Below are 16,525 nucleotides of genomic sequence, written 5' to 3' on the forward strand. Positions count from 1 at the left end.
ATGTGCCATAAATTTGTTTCCAGTTGTAAAGTGGACAGTTATACTGGAGAGTACTGGGATGACGTGGGATTTGAAAAAAAATTGATCCCAGGATGTGGGTGTCATTGGCTATGATGTCTTATATTGCCTGCCCTATCAATGAATGGTGAAACTTCCTTGGTGTGTTTTCACCAACAGAGGGCTTTCATTGGTTGTAAACCTGACCAGCGCACCAGGGAGAGCTTGCCTTCTCTTCGAGGAGAGACTTTTTGTGTTCACTTGAGAGGGCAGAAGCATCCTCAATTTCCCATCTTGTCTGTAAAGCACCTTCGTATAGAACGCTCACATTGTTACACTGGAAAACTAGCCTAGTTTTGTGTGCTATGATTTCTGGGGTAAGCATCAAATTATCAACCTTCTGAATCAGGGACATGTGCGCTACCAACTAGGCTCCAAGTGAAAGGGGCGACAACACAGTATCAAGAAAGGATTCCTAATATCACTTTGTTAAGAAGTTTAGTGTAACCAGTGTACACTTAGTGTACACTTAGAATATGTGATCGTTATGTTCCCACTCCCATCTATTTGCTGTACAATATTGGCAGTCCCTCTTGTTGGGGATGATTCTTTACAGATAGTTAGTTCTTGGGAGATGTCACTGTTGGCTCTGAGTTGAGACTTTGGATTTTAGCCTTGCAGGGTGTCTCACAGTGAGGACTTTGTTCATCTTGTAATAGAGATGATGGCAGTCTTCAGCAGCTGCAGTTCTCTTCCCAACTCTGACTCTTCACTCTTTTTTTCCAGTGGGACAATCTTTTTAATGATGGATTGTTTTTGCTGGTTGTAATTGGGCATCTGTTTCACATGTGTTGGTTGACAGAGCTTTGTGGAGGCTTTGAGATTGTGCCTTTTGTGGTGACAGTGAAGCCCTGAGTAGCACAGCTGTTCAGTCATCCTGATAGCACATCCAGCTGTGAGATTATTGTGGTCTCTTACTTCTGGCACATCTGTGGACCCAGGCATTGGCTATGGTGCTTACTGATGTTGAAGTATGCACTAATTTTAATCATGGTTTTTAATCCTTCCCAGTCATTAATCTTCAATTTCACTTTTCCATCAATGGTTTTTTTTCATTTTAATTAAAATGGAAATATTGATTGCTGATTGAGATGGCTGTTTTAGCTGTGTTATCTTTCAATTGCATTTTTCAATTTAATATTTTGGTGTAGATGTCCTAGGTCCTTCCCAATTATAAGCAAAGCCCCTTACCTTCTGATGTTGGAGAGCCTTCACAGATACTTTCATCTTTCAGCAAGGGTTTTTCTGTGACCTCATGCTCGACATGGCTGTTTAAGTGCTACAGGTTTTTGTTTTCCCCAAACTAGCATGTGTTTGAATGCTGGTTTTGCCTAGAAGAACAGGACTCAATCTCTGAACAGTTGTGTGCAACTTTCGAGCTCACTTGGGAATATACCACTGTTCTTTCATTTTCAGGGTTTGACCCAATGAAATTCTATACATGCCTTTGATGGAGGGGCACCAACACAACGACTGGACAAGTTCAGTGGCAATTGTATTATGTCTCACGGTCAGTATACCTTTAAGAGACATGCTTATGGTAACATCACTGTTTCATAGCATGTGACCCGAGGGTAGAATGATCACCTATTCCATCTTTCCCTTAAAATGTGACATGCTGCAAGAAAAATGCTGCTTTATATAGCTTAATAGTTTATTGTTAGCACAAACACTGATGTGGCTATGAATGTAAGTATTTTTAATATTTACTGAGCTGTAATAGCAGTCTGTTGGATTCTTCAGTGCCATGATATCCACATCGATTATGTTACGACAGATTTAACATGAGTATTGCCACACCAGGTAGAATATCTTGCTAGAGATAAAACTCACACCAGCAATGTTCATCACAACCACTTTAACAAGGCAAGAGCAATAAATGAAGCATTGTCAGCATCTCTTGTGTTTCTGTGTATTTCATAGAAATTTGGAGTCTTTTACTTTGTTATTTAAGAGCACAAGTGAGAGCTAATATTCCAATATGTCAGTTTGGAAATATGACCATTATATCCCTGCACCTGATATATTATACCAAAGGATAAATCTGTATTCAGATTAGGTATTATTTATCAGTACATCCAAAAACCGAAGTTCTTTGAAAGTGGATCTGAACACAGACATGCTGTGTTTGGGCCTTTTTGAGGAAGACATCTTTGCTTAGCCTGAATGGACTTGAATAGATGTAAAAGTGAAGCTATTTCCAAGCTTCTGCAGATCTGTTCGGGCCCTTTTGGGAATTAACTTCACTTTTAGGTCCATTCAGGAGAAGCTTTCTTCCAAAGGACTGAACTGACTTAAGTGGTATGTGTAGCAACAAATGGAAACAAAGAATGACAAGTGCAGAGATAATGAAAAAACATAAGCTTGCAGATGCCAACAGATTTTGGATAAAGATCACGTGAACCCTTGCCCCGATAGGCTGGGGTTAAAGGAATGTTTTTGGTTGTGAGATGATTAGTGAAAGATCTTGAAGGGTAAGTGTATCCAAAAAGAGTTGGTCCTGTGGCATTTGTACAAAGGATTCCTGACCTATGTATTGTGTCAAAAGGATTTAAGAAGCAGCAAAGCCGGCTACAGTATTTGACGAAGAAAGCCTATTTAAATGGATATGTTTTCTTGCTTTATTAAGGTACGGGCGAAAACTCATTCTGTTTGTATCCATGACTGTGCACACTGGCTCTGTCCTTCTCCTCGTGACCTCTCAGAGCTGGGAGATGTTTGCTACCTTATTCTTCATTGTTGGCCTGGCCCAAATTGCACGGTATATAGTGATGTTCATTTTAGGTAAGTTCTTTTTAAGTTGCTGCATTGTTCTAAATCTGTTTCCTTGTTCTATTCCATTCTCGCTGTCTTCAATGTTCACCTCTTCTCTCTTTTTGTGCAGGCAAAACAGATGATGGGAAAAAAATGTTTCTGGTTTGGATGTCAGTCAGAAGTAATTCCTTCCTGCTAATTGGGATTTCTGGCTTCCTCTAGTTGATCACTTTGAAAATGAAACCAAAAATGTGTCGGACAATTTTTAAAACGCTGGTCCTATCTATTGCCAGAGCATCCATCTTCCACATTAATGATATCACCACCTCGTATCCTGGTCTTTAAATGTAACCTCACCTCTGCAAGCTGCTTAAAAAAAAAATTCTGAGGAAGGGTCACTGGACCTAGAGTCATAGAGATGTACAGCACAGAAACAGACCCTTCGGTCCAACCCATCCATGCCAACCAGATATCCCAACCCAATCTCCGCCCACCTGCCAGCACCCGGCTCATATCCCTCCAAACCCTTCCTATTCATATACCCATCCAAATGCCTTTTAAATGTTGTAATTGCACCAGCCTCCACCACTTCCTCTGGCAGCTCATTCCATACACGTACCACCCTCTGCATGAAAAAGTTGCCCTTTAGGTCTCTTTTGTATCTTTCCCCTCTCACCCTAAACCTATGTCCTCTAGTTCTGGACTCCCCTGCCCCAGGGAAGAGATTTTGTCTATTTATCCTATTCATGCCCCTCATGATTTTATAAACGTCTATAAGGTCACCCCTCAGCCTGTGACGCTCCAGGGAAAACAGCCCCAGCCTATTCAAGCTGTCCTATAGCTCAAATCCTCCAACTCTGGCAAAATCCTTGTAAACCTTTATGAACCCTTTCAAGTTTCACAACATAGGAAGGAGACCAGAATTGCATGTAGTATTCCAAAAGTGGCCTAACCAATGTCCTGTACAGCTGCAACATGACCTTCCAACTCCTTAACTCTGGTTTTTATGCTGCCAGACCTGCTGAGCTTTTCCAACAATTTCTGTTTTTATTTGTTATTGAACACTGCTACCTTGTCCCAAATCCAGATGCTCACACCCAATTCCAAGACTCAGACCACCACAGTCTTTTTATTGACTCCCTATCCTCAGTCAGACAGGCAGAGTGATGCAAAAACTAGCTTTAGCAGGTCTGTACTCTATTTTACCAATTTGAATTTTGCTTTCGTTTGTATCACTTCGTTCCTGCTCTTAATTTCAGTGAATAGCCTTATGTGTTGGGAGTTGTTGCTTCCTAAATCTCTGGCTCTGTGCGTCTCTTCTACTTTTTAATTGTCTATTCAAGTCTTGCTTCAGCCACTCAGAGCCCTGGTTAGACCATAAACAAAGGTCTTCTAAGCACTCCACCTGAGGAAGGATATAATGACCTTACCAAACATTTTGTGGCACAGTGGTAGTGTCTCCCTCTCTGGCCCAGAAGGTTGGAGTTCAAATGTCACCTCAAAATATGTGTCATGATACATCTGAACAAATTGATTTAAAACAAGATGCCTGCTTTTGTGAATGATAAAATGTTCATGTGATTAAGGTGATCTGCTAATCTGTTGTGCTCTGCTTACAGAAATTTGAATGCCATCCTTGTTGGTAGGTTGCTAATTATTTCTTGGCCATATGTGACACAGTGGTAGTGTCCTGACCTCTGAGAAAGTATATCAGCTTGGCATTTCATTAGACTTTAATGCGAATTGAATTGGGGAAATTTGATTTTCATTCCAAAAAACCTGAGGATGTTGAATTTTTCTTTTGTTGGGGAGAAACGATATTTAATTCAGTCGTGGGATATGGGTATCACTAGCTAAGCCACATTTATTTACCCATCCCTAATTTTCTGGAAGGCAGTTAAGAGTCAACCACTAGACTGTGGAATGAGAGGCTAGGGCATGGAGGTCTGAGGTAGGGATGTGAGAGCATAAGACAATAAGACATAGGAGTGGAAGTAAGGCCATTCGGCCCATCGAGTCCACTCCGCCATTCAATCATGGCTGATGCGCATTTCAGCTCCACTTACCAGCGTTCTCCCCGTAGCCCTTAATTCCTCCAGACAACAAGAATCTATCAATCTCGGCCTTGAAGACATTTAGCGTTCCGGTTTCCACTGCACTCCGTGGCAATGAATTCCACAGGCCCACCACTCTCTGGCTGAAGAAATGTCTCCGCATTTCTGTTCTGAAATGACCCCCTCTAATTCTAAGGCTGTGTCCACGGGTTCTAGTCTCCTCGTTTAACTGAAACAATTTCCTAGCATCTACCTTTTCCAAGCCATGTATTATTTTGTATGTCTCTATTAAGTCTCCCCTTAATCTTCTAAACTCCAACGCATACAATCCCAGTATCCTCAGCCGTTCCTCATATGTTAGACCTGTCATTCCAGGGATCATCCGTGTGAATCTCCGCTGTTCACGTTCCAGTGCCAGTATGTCCTTCCTGAGGTGTGGGGACCAAAACTGGACACAGTACTCCAAATGGGGCCTAACCAGAGCTTTATAATGTCTTAGTGGTACATCTCTGCTTTTATATTCCAACCCTCTTGCGATAAGAGACAACATTGCATTCGCTTTCTTAATCACGGACTCAACCTGCATGTTTACCTTTAGAGAATCCTCGACTAGCACTCCCAGATTCCTTTGTGCTTTGGCTTTATTAATTTTCTCACCATTTAGAAAGTAGTCTATGCTTTTATTCTTTTTGCCAAAGTGCAAGACCTCGCACTTGCTCACGTTAAATTCCATCAGCCATTTCCTGGGCCACTCTCCCAACCTGTCTAGATCCTTCTGTATCCTCCCCACTTCCTCAGTACTACCTGCCTGTCCACCTAACTTTGTATCATCGGCAAACTTCGCTAGAATGCCTCCGGTTCCCTCATCCAAATCATTAATATATAATGCGAACAGCTGTGGCCCCAGCACCGAACCCTGCGGGACACCGCTCGTCACCGGCTGCCATTCTGAAAAAGAACCTTTTATCCCAACTCTCTGCCTTCTGTTAGACAGCCAATCCTCAATCCATCCCAGCAGCTCACCTCGAACACCATGGGCCCTCACCTTGCTCAGCAGCCTCCCGTGTGGCACCTTATCAAAGGCCTTTTGAAAGTCTAGATAGACCACATCCACTGGGTTTCCCTGGTCTAACCTACCTAGAGGGTGCTGATTTGGGTTGGGCGTGGGAGTGGGGAAATCTCCAGATTCTCAGACTTGAGACGTGGGAGTTAGAAGTCTGGAGTCTAGATTAGAGTGGTGCTGGAAAAGCACAGCAGGTCAGGCAGCATCCGAGGAGCAGGAAAATCGACATTTCAGGCAAAAGCCTTTTATCTTCCTGATAAAGAGCTTTTGCCTGAAACATCGATTTTCCTGCTCCTCTAATACTGCCTGACCTGCTGTGCTTTTCCAGCACCACTCTAATCTAGACTCTGGTTTCCAGCATCTGCAGTACTCTCTTTTGCCTTAGGAGGATGGAGATCAGGGGACCTGGAGGTCTGACAGGATGATGAATCTCTGGGCCTCAGAGGGCAGTAGTGAGCAGAATTGAATGCTGTTTCAGGCGAGCTCACTATCTCCCTGCCATGTATCAGATGCACTTGGAGATGGGCAATCAGTTGAGTGGTGAAAAATATCTCGAGGTCAAATGTTGAGAATGAACCTGAAAAACCAAAACTGAAAAGGAGATCCTTCTCGTCTATTCTTCTCTTAAAATTATCACGCAAAATGTGACTAGTTACATTTGTAAGTTACGTCTTGCTAATCTCTGGACCTGCCACATTTATTTTTTTTTCTCTTTTGTTTCTTCTTTACTTTTGAAGTGCTCTCATCTGCTGATCAAGTTATCAGTTTATCACACTGAGGTTTGTAAGTTGGCTTTTTTTCAAAACTTTCTTCAATAGGAAGTGAACTTCTTGGTAAAGCTGAAAGAATTGCTTTTGGAACCATTGGAGTCTGCCTATTTTATGCAGTGGGTTATGTGGTTCTACCGATTTTTGCATATTTTATTCGGGACTGGCGGATGTTATTGGTGGCCTTGTCGCTTCCTCAAATCCTTTATGTTCCTCTCTGGTGGTGAGTTAACCTTCAATTAACTTTTCATTTGTTTTGTAACGTCAAATCACACAGAGTTCCCCAGATTGTGATAAATATATTCACTACATTTCAACGTGAAATAAATTTCAAAGGGGATGGACGTATACCAATGTAATTCGCGATGCCTTTTAATTTGGTATGTCAACCCATCTCTGGGTCAAAACCCAATGACCCTGATCTTCTCATCTCCATTGGCTGCTGAGCAACACAAATGGCAGCTTTGGTGGTTCTCTTTGGCATCACCTATACTCTCCAATTTAGTTTTTTTCAGCATTGTAGCCTTTTTTAACTATTGCACATAACTCTCAGTTCCAGCTTGCCATGTCCATTTGGCTGTGTTTGAGCAGTGAGAGAAGGGAAGTTTTCTCTGCAAGTTTGCTTTCCTTTTCGATAAACCACCTGAGCAAGTTCTTGCATTCCCTGAACCCAATTTGTGCAGTCTTTACTATTCTACCTGCTACAGTATTTCCCTGCTGTATTTTACAGGTTTATACCAGAATCTCCAAGATGGCTGCTGTCTCAGGGTCGAGTGGAAGAAGCAATAGTGATCTTAAAAGCCGCTGCTAAAAGAAATGGCATTACGACGACTGCAGGGACGTTTGAGAATATAGGATATCGAGAATCAATTGTAATAAACCATTGCACATTTTATTAATTTCATCTTTTAATTTCATTGATGTTAGAATAAAAAAAACCATGATAATACACTACATTTTCAACAATGTATGGGGTCAATTTTTGTGTTGCCTTGTTTGCACTCCCAGAAGCGTTTGGCAGTTCTATTATTGTATTCAGATTTAGAGCAAGTGATGTAGTCCTGATCACTGACGCAATGTCTATCTTATTGCTACCTACTTGTTAGAAGAATGAGAGGTGACCTCATTGAAACATTTAGGATTCTTAAGAGGCTTAACAGGGTAAATGCTAAGAGGTTGTTCTCCCTTATAGGAGAATCTAGGACAAGAGGGCATAGTCTCAGAATAAAGGAGTACCAATTTAAAACTGAGATGAGGAGGAATTTCTTCTGAGGGCTGTGAGTCTTTGGAAATCCTTAGTACAGAGAGCTGTGGGAGCAGAGTCCTTGTTTATATTTGAGGCTGAGATAGACCCTTGATCAATAGGGGAATCGAGGGTTACAGGGAAAGGCAGGAAAGTGAATGTGAGGAACATTGGATCAGCTGTGAGCAGGCTTGATGAGTCGAATGACCCAATCCTGTTCCTATAATGGTCTTACTGTCTAAACCTACAAACTAGTTGTGGTATTTTGTGCATTATTTAAATCCGTGACTGCTCTTACTTAGAAAACCTCGTGAAATTTGATTATTTTTAAACTTGTTCCTGGAATATCTGCTAGGCCACACATTTATTCCCCGTGTTTAATTGCCCTGGAGAAAATGGCAGCAGTCTGCCTTCTTAGACCTCTGATATCTCTCTTTCCAATGTTTTTTGTTGTGTGTATGTGTGTATGTGTGTGTGTTGGGAGGGAGGGGGCTTAAAACAAGCCTGCTGTGCTCACTGGTGGTTTCATGGATAAAAATTAGAAACATTTAAATGACTTAACAACATCAGGAAAAGACCAGTACTATTTACCAAATCAAAAACACACTTGTGTTTTCAATGGACCATTCTGTTTTCACTCACTCATCTTTCCTTTTTGTCTTTTTCTAACTGGTCCTCATCATATCACTGCTTGCACCCATTCAATTTGCAGCCTTCACTTTGTGTGTTTGCTTACCTCTTTGCAGATTTTAAAAATTCATTCATTCATTCATAGGTTGTGAGTGATACTGGTAAGGCCAGAATTTCCTGTCCACCCCTAGTTGCTCTCCACAAGGTACTGGTGAGCCACCTCCTTAGACCACTGCAGTAGTTGGCCTATAGTGCTACACTGTACTGTCGGAAAGGAGTTGCAGGATTTTGGCCTCCATCAATGAAAGCAGTAAGGTGAAGAAATGTGTACTTTACTGATCCCATACCCTACATAGTTGCTTTTGTTTAATTAATAAAAATAAAGATTTCCTCTGTTTCACATCTTAGACCCTAAGGACTAACTTGTATTCACTGGTTTTGTGATGACAGTCTGAGGCCTGGATGTACAATGGGTAGGTAAGTGGTTAAGGAGTCATTTAGTACAGTGGAAATGGAAGAGGACTGAGGGCTTGGCACTGGCAATAAGTATGTGATCTCTGGGTGACAGTGGTACCAAGGGGTGCCCCACAGTCATCCAACCCTCCATTTCCTTCCAAGTTTCTATTTGTCCGAAGATAAGTGATGAGCTCCTTTTTGTCCTCTTGCATATGAAAACCTCCATCTTGCATGGGCTCACCCCATCCTGGCTTGTTGTTGTCACTCTCCTGGATGATGATCGTCTTTCACATCTATGTGTTGCCCTTATCCATTGCATTTCTTACCCCGATCTTATGTTGAAAAAGCTTCATCACTATCTGCAACTCATTTGCCATGGAAGACCATGATGATAGGTGCTTCAGGTCCCAGTGATCCTTCTAATTTAACTACGTAAATTATTGTTCCCCTCTTGTTTCTCTCATCCGTTTTCTTGATTTTCTGGGCAACCTATCACCCTCCTGGTGTAAACTTTGGGACAAAGTTTAGAAACAGTTTTAAGAATACCCAATTAATGTGGTGAGAAAAGAACCAAATGTCTTCTTTTTGATAGGTATTTAAATCAAAATCATAGAATCATACAGTGTAGTAAAGGCCTTTCAGCCCATCGAGTCTGCGTTGACAATACCTACCACGACTGTCCCTGTTACATCCCATTAACAAAACCACTCACTTCAGCATATTTCTCACCTGCATCTAAATATACTGCTGTTAAACCTGGAAGAGGATGTGTTGGAGCAAGATTGTTCACCATCAGTTAGAATTGCTTTTTTTTAAACCACTGTCCATTCTCTTTTCTATCAATACAAGAGTTATTCTCTGATAATCCACTGAACTGGGAACATTCTGCTCCATTTAATTTGGTCATTCCATGAGGATGCGTTTTGTCTAATCAGCCAAATGAATGGCCTATGATTTAGTTTATTAAGTTATAGGCAGGGTCATGGGGGGGTGGTTTATATTGTTCAAATAACTTTTACTGGCTCTTCCCTGTCTGTTAGTTATTTGTTTCACAATGTTAATTTTTATTTTCTTGTACTCTTTAGCTGCCAAATGAAAATACACATGCAGTCACTTACTTGGATTTGGTTCGGACTTCCAATATCAGAAACATCACGATATTTGCAGTCTTTGTATGGTGAGTCCTTCTATGTGTTCTCAATAAGTGTTTCCTTTAGACCCCTATCCCTAACCTCTCTGAGGACGTACGTGAGAAAGTGATGCGCTTCCTTACCACTAAATTTGAATCCCTCCATTTTAGCTCCATCTTCACCCCACCCCCCCACTCATGCTCCCCTAGCAATATCCTAAAGTTCTCAATAGTTTTCGAGTTTGTTTCCTATGTTACCCTCTGACATCTAGTTGGCATGACTGCCGATCTTCTTCCTCCCCCTCCCACACATGCACACACATCCACCAAACTGCTGATTGCTCAATTCCTATTTCTAGTCCCCAGGGAAGTACCGATAGATACATAAGGGTCTTCCTGAATTTGGGTGCTGTCATCTTGCTTTCAAATCTGCCCACAACAAAAAGGAAGAAAAGCGTTTGATGTTCCTGTCCTGTCTTCATCTTGTTTTCTCAAGTCTGGCAGGCGTGGCGGCGGGGCCTACCAAATACACGCTGAAGTCTTTGATCGGTTTTGTTCCTTGCTACAGCATTGATACAACTCTGACCAAAATGAGAGCTTGTGATATTGTAATTATGTGGTGGACAGTCTTTCCAACAATCTGTAGACAGCGTTGACCATACCGTCTTCCTCCATCAATGTTCATTGGCCTGCTGAGGACTGCCCTTGTCTATTTCCACTCTTAACAGACCAGTCACATCTAGAGAATCTATGTCAGTGGCTTTTAATTTCTCTGTCTGGGGCTGTACAAGATTCTGAATACAATTCCTTGTTGGGAGAGTGGAAGGAAATTTTTTAATAATTATAATAAACTCAGTGTTTCCTCAATTTTCCCTTTGTTTCAGATTTCTAGCATCTTCAGTATTTTTCTTTCCAATAATACTTTGTTTTTCACATTTTTTGCAGGATGATTTCTTCAGTGGGTTACTTTGGCTTATCCTTCAACATGTCCAATATGCATGGAGACCTGTATATCAACTGCTTTATCTCTGCAGTGATTGAAATACCATCCTATGTAATAGCATGGATATTGCTGCGTGTGTCACCTCGTCGGATCTCCCTTGCTTGCATTGTGGTGTGTAGTGGAATTATGCTGCTGTTGATCCAGATTGTACCTTCGAGTAAGAGTTCAAACCAGTTAATTTGGGAACCCTCTGTTCTGTTGAAGCATGTTAGTGGCTACATTTAACATTCTGATTTTATTCAATTGCATTTCTCAAACGCTATTCAGGCGAACAAATCCCAATCAACTTTTGCGTAGGTGATTGGCTGGTGACTTTATGGAGTTGCCCACAGTCACTGCATTATAGGCTTGTGTGATGGGCAGAAGTTCAATACTGTTCACGTTGATCATGGATTTTCATGTGGTTGAAAAGATTTAATAAATTGAATTAAACTATTTGAAAACTTTTGTGTATATACTAACCTGTCTGTGCTTGGATTTCACAGGTTACTATGTGCTTATTATGACAATGGCAATGGTTGGTAAATTCGGATATGCAGCAGCGTTCTCTATGATCTACGTTTTCTCAACTGAACTGTACCCAACTGTAGTGAGGAATATGGGTGTTGCAGCTTGTTCCATGGCAGCTATGATTTCCACCATAATATCCCCATATTTTGCTTATCTGGGTAAGAAGTAAAAACTTTAGGCAACTATATGTTTAATTATTCAAAGTATTTTTAAAAATTGGTACCAGTGAGGTTAGTGAAAGTGGTATCCTACTTGAAGAACTTAAACTGTTGATTAAGAGAAAAACAAAAAACTGCGGATGTTGGAAATCCGATACAAAACCAGAAGTTGCTGGAGAAACTTGGCATGTCTGGCAGAAAGAGAAACAGAGTTAATGTTTCGGGTTTAGCCCGTTACACCTTGCTTCAAATATTTCCTTAAATTTCCCTTGGGGCAAATGCAGTCATCTCCGCATTAAAAATCTAATTGGGAGCATTCAGCAGGAACATAAGTCCGGAAAAGTAGTAGGGAAATATGTTTCATGTTTCTGAGAACTGCTGTCTTAGTGATAATTTAAAATTGGTGACTCCTTGAGAGTAGTAATATCTGGATTACTCCCGGTGCTGCGAGCTAGTGAGGGCAGGAATAGGAGGATAGAGCAGATGAATGCAAGGCTGAGGAGCTGGTGTATGGGAGCAGGATTCACATTTTTGCATCATTGGAATCTCTTTTGGGGTAGAAGTGACCTATACAAGAAGGACAGATTGCACCTAAATTGGAAGGGGACTAATATACTGGCAGGGAAATTTGCTAGAACTGCTCGGGAGGATTTAAACTTGTAAGGCGGGGGCGGGGAGGAGGAAGGGAAGGGTGGGAGGAGGAGATAGTGAGGAAGGAGATCAATCTGAAACTGGTACAGTTGAGAACAGAAGTGAGTCAAACAGTCAGGGCAGGCAGGGACAAGGTATGACTAATAAATAAAACTGCATTTTTTCAATGCAAGGGGCCTAACAGGGAAGGCAGATGAATTCAGGGCATGGTTAGGAACATGGGATTGGGATATTATAGCAATTACAGAAACATGGCTCAGGGATGGGCAGGACTGGCAGCTTAATGTTCCAGGATACAAATGCTACAGGAAGGACTGTAAGGGAGGCAAGAGAGGAGGGGGAATGGCGTTTTTGGTAAGGGATAGATTGCAGCTGTGCTGAGGGAGGATAATCCTGGAAATACATCCAGGGAAGTTATTTGAGTGGAACTGAGAAATAAGAAAGGGATGATCATCTTATTGGGATTGTATTATAGACCTAATAGTCAGAGGGAAATTGAGAAACAAACCTGTAAGGAGATCTCAGCTATCTTTAAGAATAACAGGTAGGGCATTTTAACTTTCCAAACATAGACTGGGACTGCCATAGTGTTAAGGGTTTAGATGGAGAGGAATTTGTTAAGTGTGTACAAGAAAATTTTCTGATTCAGTATGTGGATGTACCTACTAGAGAAGGTGCAAAACTTGACCTACTCTTGGGAAATAAGGCAGGACAGGTGACTGAGGTGTCAATGGGGGAGCATTTTGGGGCCAGCGACCAAAATTCTATTAGATTTAAAATAGTGATGGAAAAGGATAGACCAGATCTAAAAGTTGAAGTTCTAAATTGGAGAAAGGCCAATTTTGATGGTATTAGGCAAGAACATTCGAAAGCTGATTGGGGGCAGATGTTCGCAGGGAAAGAGATGGTTGGAAAATGGGAAGCCTTCAGAAATGAGATAACAAGAATCCAGAGAAAGTATATTCCTGATAGGGTGAAAGGAAAGGCTGATAGGTATAGGGAATGCTGAATGACTAAAAAAATTGAGGGTTTGGTTAAAAAAAAGAAGGAAGCATATGTCAGGTACAGACAGGATAGATCGAGTGAATCCTTAGAAGAGTATAAAGGCTGTAGGAGTATACTTAAGAGGGAAGTCAGGAGGACAAAAAGGGGACATGAGATAGCTTTGGCAAATAGAATTAAGGCAAATCCAAAGGGTTTTTACAAATGCATTAAGGACAAAAGGATAACTAGGGAGAGATAGGACCCCTCAAAGATCAGCAAGGCAGCCTTTGTGTGGAGCCGCAGAAAATGGGGGAGATACTAAACAAATATTTTGCATCAGTATTTACTGTGGAAAAGGATATGGAAGATATAGACTGTAAGGAAATAGATGGTGACATTTTGAAAAATGTCCATATTACAGAGGAGGAAGTGCTGGATGTTTTGAAAGGCATAAAGGTGGATAAATCCCCATGACCTGATCAGGTATACCCAAGAACTCTGTGGGAAGCTAGAGAAGTGATTGCTGGGCCTCTTGCTGAGATATTAGTATCATCGATAGTCACAGGTGAAATGCCGGAAGACTGGAGGTTGGCTAACGTGGTGCCACTCTTTAAGAAGGGTGATAAAGACAAGCCAAGGAACAATAGACCAGTGAGCCTGACATCCGTGGTGGGCAAGTTGTTGGAGGGAATCCTGAGGGACAGGATGTACATGTATTTGGAAAGGCAAGGACTGATTAGGGATAGTCAACATGGCTTTGTGTGTGGGAAATCATGTCTCACAAACTTGATTGAGTTTTTTTGAAGAAGTAACAAAGAGGATTGATGAGGGCAGAGCAGTAGATGTCATCTATGTGGACTTCAGTAAGGTGTACGACAAGGTTCCCCATGGGAGACTGGTTAGCATGGTTAGCAAGGTTAGATCTCACGGAATACAGGGAGAACTAGCCATTTGGATCCAGAACTGGCTCAAAGGCAGAAGACAGAGGGTGGTGGTGGAGGGTTGTTTTTCACACTGGAGGCCTGTGACCAGTGGAGTGCCACAAGGATCGGTGCTGGGCCCTCTACTTTTTGTCATTTACACAAATGATTTAGATTCGAGCATAGGGGATACAATTATTAAGTTTGCAGATGACACCAAAATTGGAGGTGTAGTGGACAGCGAAGACGGTTACCTCAGATTACAACAGGATCTTGACCAGACGGGCCAATGGGTTGAGAAGTGGCAGATGGAGTTTAATTCAGATAAATGCGAGGTGCTGCATTTTGGGAAAGCAAATCTTAGCAGGACTTATACACTTAATGGTAAGGTCCTAGGGAGTGTTGCTGAACAAAGAGACCTTGGAGTGCAGGTTCATAGCTCCTTGAAAGTGGAGTTGCAGGTATAGGATAGTGAAGAAAGCGTTTGGTATGCTTTCCTTTATTGGTCAGAGTATTGAGTACAGGAGTTGGGAGGTCATGTTGCGGCTGTACAGGGCATTGGTTAGGCCACTGTTGGAATATTACATGCAGTTCTGGTCTCCTTCCTATCGGAAAGATGTGAAACATGAAAGAGTTCAGAAAAGATTTATAAGCATGTTGCCAGGGTTGGAGGATTTGAGCTATAAGAGGCTGAGGGGTGATCTTCTAGAAGCTTCTAAGATCATGAGGGACTTAGATAGGGTAAATATACAATGTCCCTTCCCCAGGGTAGCACAGTCCAAAACTAGAGGGCATAGGTTTATGGTGAAAGAGGAAAGATTTTAAAGGGACCTAAGGGGCAACGTTTTCATGCAGAGGGTGGTGCATGTATGGAATGAGCTGCCAGAGGAAGTGATGGAGGCTGGTACAATTGCAACATTTGAAGGGCATTTGGATGGGTATATGAATAGGAAGGTTTTGGTGGGATATGGGCTGGGTGCTGGCAGGTGGGACTAGATTGGGTTGGGATATCTGGTCGGCATGGACAGGTTGGACCGAAGGGTCTGTTTCCATGCTGAACATTTCTATGACTCTTGAATGGAGCTTGAAACACTGCCCTTCTGATTGAGATGAGAATCTGGATCTGAAAATGAACTTTCCAGCTCAGTGAGCAAACTTACATCCAGAACCTCAAACTGAGCTACAAATCTTCTCCAAACTCGATGAGATGAGAATATTACCAACCCATTGTAAAGGGTAAGAGGGAGAAGGCTGCACCTTTACACTGGCCTGATGTTTATTTATATGTGGAACCATTTCAGGACTCTGACGCATTCTCTCTTTTATTATCAGAACAGAGAGAGTCACTGCATGTTTGCAGTTTTTCCTAACTGGGAGGGGGGCATGGTTCCTAAGTGGTCAGCATTGTTACTTCACAACACTAGGAACTTGGGTTCAATTCCACCCTCAGGCTACTGTCTGTGTGGAGTTTGCACATTCTCCCTGTGACTGTGTGGATTTCCTTTGGGTGCTCCAGTTTCTTCCCCTAGTCCAAATATTTGCAGGTTGGGATGGATTGGCCATGCTAAATTGCCCATAGTGTTCAGTGATGTGCAGGTTAGATGGATTATCCATGGCAAATGCAGAGTTACAGGGATAGGGTAGGGGGGGTGTGAGAGATCGGTGTGGACTCGATGGGCTGATGGCCTGCATCACACAGTAGGAATTGTATGTTTCATCCATATTAATTTTTTTGATAAATAAAACTGAAAAGAATTTTATTTATCCCTCTGCTTTTCAAAAAATAAATTGCTCATGTGATATATGGATGTCACTGGCTAGACCAATCATCCATAATTGCCCAGAGGGTAGTTAAGATTAACCACATTGCTGTGGATTTGGATGCATGTGAACACCAGACGAGGTAAGGAGGGCAGATTTCCTTCTGTAAGTGACATTTGGTTGCCTTTAGACAAGTTCTTTGAATCCAATAAAAACTGAAATAAATATCTGTTATGTTCTGATTTGAACCCATATTCCCAGAGTGTTAGTAGAACATAGAACAATACAGCACAGAACAGGCCCTTCGGCCCACAATGTTGTGCCGAACATTTGTCCTAGAAGCACCCATCATCCACGTACCTATCCAATTGCCGCTTAAAGGTCG

The 16,525-nt window shown here is 41.9% G+C and overlaps 1 protein-coding gene across 1 annotated transcript in view; it reads left to right on the plus strand.

The window, feature by feature from the left end:
* LOC122557614 (solute carrier family 22 member 5-like) overlaps nt 1-16,525 on the plus strand; it is a 43,793-nt gene that overhangs the window by 18,951 nt on the left and 8,317 nt on the right. The window contains exons 3-8 of the mRNA XM_043705357.1: nt 2,687-2,841; nt 6,747-6,918; nt 7,426-7,567; nt 10,110-10,201; nt 11,099-11,313; nt 11,642-11,824. Coding sequence (XP_043561292.1) covers nt 2,687-2,841; nt 6,747-6,918; nt 7,426-7,567; nt 10,110-10,201; nt 11,099-11,313; nt 11,642-11,824 — 959 coding nt within the window. The remainder of the gene's footprint in view (nt 1-2,686; nt 2,842-6,746; nt 6,919-7,425; nt 7,568-10,109; nt 10,202-11,098; nt 11,314-11,641; nt 11,825-16,525) is intronic.

Source organism: Chiloscyllium plagiosum, chromosome 2 (assembly GCF_004010195.1).
Source record: "Chiloscyllium plagiosum isolate BGI_BamShark_2017 chromosome 2, ASM401019v2, whole genome shotgun sequence".
In the NCBI taxonomy this organism is placed as follows: domain Eukaryota; kingdom Metazoa; phylum Chordata; class Chondrichthyes; order Orectolobiformes; family Hemiscylliidae; genus Chiloscyllium; species Chiloscyllium plagiosum.